Source organism: Hylobates moloch, unplaced genomic scaffold (genome assembly GCF_009828535.3).
Source record: "Hylobates moloch isolate HMO894 unplaced genomic scaffold, HMol_V3 SCAFFOLD_11, whole genome shotgun sequence".
In the NCBI taxonomy this organism is placed as follows: domain Eukaryota; kingdom Metazoa; phylum Chordata; class Mammalia; order Primates; family Hylobatidae; genus Hylobates; species Hylobates moloch.
In genome coordinates this window covers 96,415,308-96,423,900 of record NW_026652286.1, presented here as the reverse complement: position 1 = coordinate 96,423,900, position 8,593 = coordinate 96,415,308, and the positions used below count along the sequence as shown (strand labels likewise).

The 8,593-nt window shown below is 48.3% G+C and overlaps 1 protein-coding gene across 6 annotated transcripts in view; it reads right to left on the bottom strand.

The window, feature by feature from the left end:
* Nucleotides 1-651: 651 nt before the first annotated feature.
* Nucleotides 652-8,593, bottom strand: part of GRAMD1B (GRAM domain containing 1B) — a 274,598-nt gene continuing 266,656 nt past the window's right edge. For 3 of the 6 annotated variants that reach the window (XM_058446835.1, XM_058446834.1, XM_058446829.1), the window contains one exon: nucleotides 655-6,451. In XM_058446835.1, coding sequence (XP_058302818.1) covers nucleotides 6,362-6,451 — 90 coding nt within the window. In that variant the 3' untranslated portion in view covers nucleotides 655-6,361. Of the gene's footprint in view, nucleotides 6,452-8,593 lie in introns of all 6 variants that reach the window. The other 3 variants (XM_058446825.1, XM_032167755.2, XM_032167760.2) reach the window with 3 other exon arrangements.

Sequence of the window (8,593 nt, the reverse complement as noted above, 5' to 3'; positions counted from 1 at the left end):
CTCCTCTACCCCAATACAAAGGAATACAAGAGTCACTTATGTTCTTGCCTGACATCGAACAAGTTTCCTAACCATGTAGCGAGGAGCTCCCTGCAAGGCTGACCTAATGAAGGGAGGAGCCAATCTGGCTCTCGGCTCCACCAGTTCAGGTAACATAAAAGAAGAAGGTGGAGCAGGCTCTCAACATTCATCTTCCTGGAAGTGTTAAGGCCCGAAGAGGGAAAAGTTCTACAAGTAACCACCATCGGGATTCACAGTCCACCACAGTCTCCTGCAACAACAGTACTACTCATCATGAGATTAAACATCGGCCGGGCGCGGTGGCTCACACCTGTAATCCCAGCACTTTGGAAGGCTGAGGCAGGGGGATCACCTGAGGTCGGGAGTTCAAGACCAGCCTGGCCAACGTGATGAAACCCCAGCTCTACTAAAAATACAAAAATTAGCCAGGCATGGTGGCAGGCACCTGTAGTCCCAGCTACTCGGGAGGCTGAGGCAGGAGAATTGCTTGAACCTGGAAGGCAGAGGTTGCGGTGAGCTGAGATCACGCCATTGCACTCCAGCCTGGGCAACAAGAGTGAAACTCTGTCTCAAAAAAAAAAAAAAAAGGTTAAAAATCATCCCAATGCTTTGGTAAGCTGAGGCAGGAGGATCACTTGAGGCCAGGAGTCTGAGACAAGCCTGAGCAACATAGTGAGACCTCATCTCTAAAAAAAATATATAGCCTGGCATGGTGGTGTGTGCCTGTAGGCCCAACTACTCAGGAGGCTGAGGTGGAAGGAACACTTGAACTCAGGAGATCAAGGCTGCAGTGGGCCGTGAATGCACCACTACCTCCAGCCTGGGTGACAGTGAGACCGTCTCAAAACAAAATATTTTAGTGTAATACCAGCTTTCATACTAAGAACGATGTGTTTTTTAAATGTATTCTCTCTGAAACACTGAGGCTTGGAGTGACAGATGGGGCGTAAGGCCACACAGTTGGTAAACAGTGATGCTGTACTTTGTACTCAGGTCTGACTCCAAAACTTATCCATTCCAGTTGATCAGGCGGCCTCCCTCCCTCCTGTGAGAAGGTGGATGGCTGCGTGTGTGTGTGTGTGTGTGTGTGTGTGTGTGTACAAGCGTGCCTACAAACACATGCCTTCAGGACTTGCTGTGAGCCTACTTGGGAAGACCAGAAACATCTGAGGTGACGAGCATTCATAAATCAAGCAATAAACACGCACACCATTTATTATTGTAGTTCAATACTTTTTTCTTTTTAATTCATACTGTACTTCCATGGCTCTAGCTACTTTACATTAAGATTTGGCTGGGCAGCCTTGTGTGTTTCTAGGTACTAGCAGTAAGTTTTCTGACCTTGCGCACAGCGCCAGGCAAAGTACAGTTATAGATCCAAATACAGGTGGCCAGACAACTCGACTGCACTCGACCCGTGTTCTTTCCCATAGATGGCCCAGTGCAGGTGTTGGGGCTGCTCCCTCTGCCTCACCCCACTCCACCCCATGTCAGGATTATCCAGGGGCCACTATGGCCTCTGACCCATCCCTCCTCACCTTGAAGTCTAGGTTGAGTTGAGGAAAAAGCACCATGGGTTTGGGAAGATGGTCTGGTCCATGCAGAGAGTGGTCTGGCCCTTGAGTGCAGGGTAGGAAATGTGAGGAGCCACAAGCTATTGTTGGCAAAAATGGCTGTTTTGACTATGCAATCTCAGCACGTGGCACCCAAGCCCCAGGCCGACGCCCCAGACAGAGCCAGCTGCCTTGCCTGGAGCAGAGGCCACCCTTTTGCTTATGCAATGTCTTATTGTATTGAGAGAAGCAAGGAGGGCTGAAGAATGACGATGTTCTTTAAGCCTTCAGATGTTGGGGAGATCGTCCAGCATCAGCTCCTCCTGGCCAGCAAGGTGCTGCTCATCAGCTGCCAAGACTCCAGTCCCAGCTCCAGGGCCTGCTGAGGATCTCCAGTCACAAGACCCCGGAGCCATTGCACAGAACATCAAAACAGGGAGCTGGCTGGACCCTTCACAGCCATGGCCAGAGCAGAAGTGAGGTAACAAGGCTGGGCAGAGAGGTGGGAAGGGAGCTCTCTAAACAGTGTGCAAATTCCTGCTCCGCACTATGACAGCAAGCAGGGGCCTTAAAAGATGGCCTTCCAGGAAAATGCTCCTCTCAGACCCAAAATGCATCTTCTGGAAGAAAACACAGAGGTGAAGGGGATTGGGGCCAGCCTGCTGGAGGTTGGGGGAATGAAAGTCAAGGATGTCAAGTGGTGAATGGGATGATTGTCTCATAGCCTAGAGACAAGTGGTGAGGGTGGGGAGAGTCAGAAAGGGGCCCCGGAGATTCCTCCTGGAGGAGGCAGGCAGGGTATGAGGTGTAGGGAGACCAGAGCCCTGCCATCTGGGGGAAAGAAGAAGAGTGCTATTTCTCCTGGGGGCAGTAAGAGAAAAGGGCTGGCTTTGGCTGCCCTGCAAAGCTTAAAGAAGTGGCATGGTATGGCACAGAAAGTACCCTTCTGGGACCACAAGCATCCAGAAAGATACTTCCCCTAGTCTTTTCTCCAGGACCTCATCCTAGGGATGCTGCCTGGAAATGTAATAGGTATAGTTCAAGTTTGGGTGGGGAGCAGGGAGAGAATCTACTTCTCACAAAGCATTCCTCTTGAGCTGTCTTTGTCCTCCTCATGTCATTCCAGGTTCTTAGTGTCAGTGCTCTAAGGCAAACCCAAGGGTTTTAGCCAAAGCTTCATACTAAATCCAAACCCTATCTAAACAAAAGAGAAGTGCTAGAACCAGAAGTGACTACTCTCCACTGTTTCTTCTACCAATAAGGAGGAAGGATGGACAGATGAAAGGCTTCACAGCGCCTAGAGATAGAAGATGAGCTCCATTGAAAAGAATGTTCTTCTCCCAACTTAGAGAAAGTCCAAAGGAAGATCTCTTCACAAACTAGGCCAAGGAAGGAAGAAACCCTTCTAGGTGAATACTGAGCAATAATACATCAGCTCGATCTGTCTGTCTCTCTCTCTCTCTCTTCCACTGGGCCTCCCTAGCCCTCCTAGCCACCTAAAGAATAAATTTTAGCCACCCTAGGTCTCCTGGGAATGCAGACACTGCCCTACCACACCTCTAAATACTGGGAAGCTTCAGCCTCTGGGCTTGTTCCCTCCTGGCAGAGCAACTGAGAAAGTCCATCCTGTCTTCCCAGCCTCTGGCCTAACCCCCAAGATGATGTCAAAGCTAGAACCTACCTTAAAGATGATCTAGCACAACTCCCTCCTGTGACAGGAGGATACTGATGCTCAGAGAGGCGGAATGACTTGCCCAAGGCCACAGAGCTTAGTCAATGGAAAAGTCAGGACCCAGGCCCAGGTCTCCAAACCATCAGTGCAGTGCTCTTATACAGAGCTTCAAGCAGCTGCTCTTGCTGGCCTGAGATGTAATCCTCTTGTCCCCAAAGAGGTGGATGAGGAAGGGAGAGAGTTGCCCCCATGATTAGCTTGTCTGAGGCCAGTCTTGTCAATTCTTTCACAGTAAGCTGTAATGGAACTTTAGATCCTATAGCTGTTCTTCACCTTGTTAGAAACTGCAAATGCTTTAAAATTGAGTGCAAACTCTCAAACATTTTACCACATAAGTCATTACAGAAAGACTCCTGTGTGTCCCTAGTAAACTAAAACAAACAAAAAAAGCACTGGCTGGAAGAAGTTACATAAGAAGTAGTGATGTTTTGATGCTCCCTTGTAGACAGCAACTAGCCAGGCAAATGGCCAGGAATACAATGCTATTTATTTGTTTCACTCCCAGACTTATCTGCAAGGGCGAGTTAAGATCTCTTTCATAAGCTATTGACTGAGGGGGAAGAGATTTTGTCTGGGAATGAATAGAGTTGTTGGTTTTCTCCTGGTATGATAGTCAAAAAATTATTGTAACACAGAGAGCCTACAAGAGATCCATGATTCTTAAAGGACATTCCCTATGTGCACACATTGTCTAGTGGGTTCAAATCGCTAAAAAACCAGGAAGGTTCTTCTGACATACTCAGTACTACCCTCTCTGCCACCTTTTCCTCCTGGGAATGGTCCTGAGAGGTAAAGCAGAAGCAGAACAACTCCCTGCAGCCAGGTCTGCTCTGTCACTTGACTCCCAACAAAGAACCCTTTTTAAGTCATCCCAAAGGTCCCACCATGGCACCTTTAATAATTAAATAACTTAAGGAAATAATTATGTATGGAATAAATTCAGGAATCTACAGTTTTTGCATTCAAAACTTTCTGGGAATAGTTTTGGCTTCTGGCTGTGCCAAGGGGGAGATTTCCAGCAGTCTGCACCATGCCTCCTTCTTTGGCTCAGAGCCCATGAGCCTTGATCCCTACCAGTGTCCCTCACCCAAAGTCCTGGACAAGAACTGAACAAGGACCCACTGGGCTGTGGGCATAGGCACTCTTCACAGGGATTACGTGAAACTGCATTTCCTCCCATCTCCTCTTCTAGGGGAGGAATATCCACTCTAGCTGACGACCTAGAGCCTCCTCACCCTCCTCCCTTGGAGGATGACCTGGGCATGGACCTTCCTGTTTTCTGATCCTGCCCTTAGGGAAATACCAAGGCCTTATTCTCACATAGAAAAGTCAAAAACTGTCATTGCCACAGGGAATTAAAGGCCATTCTAAGAGAAAAATGCAACTTTATCTTTGGGGTAGATGAGTGTTAAAATCTTCTGTCTTTTGGGCTGATGTTCGGGGACATCTGGGGTTCCTTCTGCCCCTGCGTCAAGAAGCCCAGGAGAAGAACAAGCAAGACTGAAGAGCTCTGCGTGCCAAATTGGCTGTGACTCTTTCATGAATCTCCACAAGCTCTGCCTGGAGCTGGTGGGACTCTTTTGGTCATTACATGAAGAAACAGTAGTTAGTGTATGAGGGATGATGAATGTGCCCAGAGGGCGCCGTGAATTCAGATAAATGCATGGTGCTAGTGGGCCAATGCTGAAAAGGCCCTGAATGTCTCACTCTTTGAAGCTAGTGCCTTCTACTCCTTAATGATCTTACACCTCTGTGGGGCCAGAGACCAGAGCAGGATTTGTACTCCATCCCCCGCCAGAACCCCCATTCCCAAGTCTGAGAAACTCAGGATTTGGAATGGCTCCCTTAGGGCATATTTCACTTGGCCTCTTCCTGCCCAAACACATGCACCTTTGCCAAATCCTTCCCTCCACTGGCCTAGATGCTTTTTCTATGTGCAAACTGTCTCAGACAATTGTCTCCATCGGCTAATGTTGGTTCGTTCTAAGAGCAAATGATGCCGGCAACCCATCTTGGTGCTCACCACTCACAGTGTTCTGTGGGTAGACCCTGCACCCCGGATGTGGCGAGGGCCTTCTCTCCTTCTCTCAAATCCTGGAGGGCCCAGCACACCCTGACTCATCCTGGAAATCACACTGACAGCTCTAAGTGAAGGCCTCAGAGCCACAGACCTGACTTGCTTAGAAGCACTAAAAGAGGTTTAATAAGGTCGAAAATGCTCCACCCTGGCTAATAAACAATGTGCTCTTAGGGCACAGAGAAACAATAGGACTTTAGGCACTAAAAAGTGACACTTCGCCCAGATCCAGCCTGGGAGAAGACCAGAGAGAAAGCGGGTGGGAAAGTAAGAAATTCCCAGCCCTTACTGGGTCCACACCCTACACAGGTCGGAGGAAGGTGCAGGGGTGATGGAGGAGATTATGCTTCAGAACACGAGTCTCGGGAGGCTGCCACCCCACAATGCAGCTTTCCAGGCATCCTCTCCATCTGACGCTCAGTACGGTCCAGAACAAGTGGGTGGCCAACCCTAAGAGTTTAGACTGGGCTCCCTTGATATTTCTGTGTTCCCAAGAGAATGCCTGGGGAAGCCTGGGGTAGGGAAGAAAAGATTCTCTTTTATTTTGGAAACAAATCAAAAGGGGATTAGGGAACGAAGCACCTTAAGCAATGCCGTCTTGAGACTTCTTTTTGAGACCCTAGGGTCTTCACAGGCATAACTCTGGCTCAACATTTCCCTTCTAAAAGCCAAGAATGGCCAGCAAGGGAAGGGGTGGGGAACAGAGGGTGGGAGGAGGGAGATCAGGGGAGGTCGGTGCTGAGAGGCGGTTCCTGCCCTCCTCAGCTGCTCCACCATAGGAAAACGCTGCTCCGGCCAGCACAGGGGGCGGGAGGGCCCGCTCCTTCTCCCTGGTACATAGGCATTATCTCTTTTTTAAAATCTGTATATAATATATATATTTATATTCTGTATGTATATATATTTATATATATATATTTATACGGTCTATGTACATGTATTGCACAGGCCTCTTGCAGCCACCCTGTTCCTGCCTTGTCAATGATAGCGATTCCTCTTTTCTTCACTTTCCGACGTGTAGTCGCGGGACCTGATGCCGTTCTGAAGGTTGATGAGCGAGTCCTTCATCTGCAAGACAGAAAACCCCACCCCAGGCCTGGGTCTGCGCTTTCAGTGGGATTCTCCACCGAGCAGCCCTCCCCCCACACCCGCTGAGGGCAGGCCTCCAAACACACCATGGGGCTGAAAAGAGTCGGGCACCTAAAGCAAGGGTGGTTCTCAGTGCACACTGTTTCAGACAGAAAGGGGACAGTCAGGCTGGACGCAGTGACTCACACCTGTAATCCCAGCACTTTGGGAGGCAGAGGTGGGAGGATCAGTTGAGGCCAGGAGTTTCTGACCAACCTGGGCAACATAGAGAGACCCCATCTCTATAAAAAGTTTAAAAATTATAGCCAGGCCTTGTGATATGCACCTGGAGTCCTAACTACTCAGGAGGCTGGGGTGGGAGGATGGTTTGAACCTGGGAGCTTGCAACTGCAGTGAACTACGACTACACCACTGCACTCCAGCCTGGGCAACAGAGCAAGACCCTGCCTTTAAAAAAAAAGAGAGACAGAGAGGGAAAGGGAGAGGGAGAGAGAAAGGAAAGAAAAAAAGAGAGGAAAAAAGAAAGAAAGAAAGGAGACAGACAATCCAGCACGGGGAAGTCCTTGGGTAGGGCTTACTGGGGCTCAGTGCTGAATCAAGAACTCTCACGAAGTGTTCAACTGCTACCAAGAGCCTCTCAGGCTGTCACTGACTTGATCTACTTGTTTCGTCTGGTTTCCCTGATGATCCTTAATATACCACAAGCCTCTCTTTGTACATTGAGCCACATTGTTCCCCTCGCCCGGGAATCTTTGTGCTCTTGCCTATTCCAATCTCACCCATCTGCTAAGGCTCAGAACAAATCCAAACTTTCTCCAGCTCCCAGTCATCCCCCTCCTTCATGGTCTCTCACACAGCACACTCGGGCTCTGGACTGCAGTCATCTTTCGTTGCTTGGTTTCATGTTTGCTAGGACTGGAACTGTGTCTAATCCTTCTCTTGTGCACCCAGGGGCACCATGCACAGAACTGAGTGGGTTCCTAGTTGGTATCCATATCAGCAAATTAACATTTTCAGGTCATAGACTGCAGTCTAAATGGGAGACTAGAATGGAGCCTGGCAGGAGAATTGTAAAATGGCCCATCATACCACCACATATTTAAATATTCACATATTTACATACTGTCTCTGGGTAAACTGCTGTGTTACAACATAAGACAACATTTCTGGGGTAAATGGTTACGGATTTGGGGAAAGTCTGGTCTCTCTGCTTAATCTACCACTTTCTTCTCTCTGGTTCATTTATATCTTCTGCTCAAGACAGAGGAGGGGGCCATTCTGTTATTTTAAAAGTTACTTTTAAAGGGATTGAAACAAAACAACTCTCTTAATACTTGTAGGGTAGAGTCCACTAGGCTATAGATCTGACAGCCCTGACCCCCAAGTTAACGGGCCCCATTCTGAAATAGAATTCTAGAGTTGGAAGAGACCCCTGGGTCATCCAGTCCAACTGCCCCAATTTAATCTATAGGTTCTTTATCCATCATCATCTAGTTACCCCTTGAACACTTTCAATGGTGGAATCTCAGTTCTCTACAGTAGCCTGTTCCATTGCTGGACAGCATTAGCCACAAGTTGTTTGCATTTGATGATGAAGAAAAATTACTTTCTTAAACTTCTAGCCCAAGTTCAGCACTCTGGAGTTTTCCAGTAAGTCTAACCCTTGACACCTGTTGGCCTGGGTGTCTGAAGGCCACCCTGTTCTCCTCACCCTCCTGTTCCCTTCTCCTGGGTTTGTCTTCAATTCCATCAACCCTTCTTGAAAGGGTAGGGCTTCTAAACTCCTCACTAAGCTTTTTGTCCCCTTTTGGTTTAAAAAAAAAATGCCCTCCTTAAGTGTGATGACAAAGCTAAACACATCCAACTGGGTCCTGATAGCTGCATTAAGATTCTTTCCCCTTTTTTTTTTTTTTTTTTTTGAGATGAAGTCTCGCTCTGTTGCCCAGGCTGGAGTGCAGTGGCGCTATCTCAGCTCACTGAAACCTCCGCCTCCCAGGTTCAAGCAATTCTCCCGCCTTAGCCTCCCAAGTAGCTGGGATTACAGACGTGTGCCACCATGCCTGGCTAATTTTTATATTTTGAGTAGAGACAGGGTTTCGCCATGTTGGCCAGGCTGGTCTC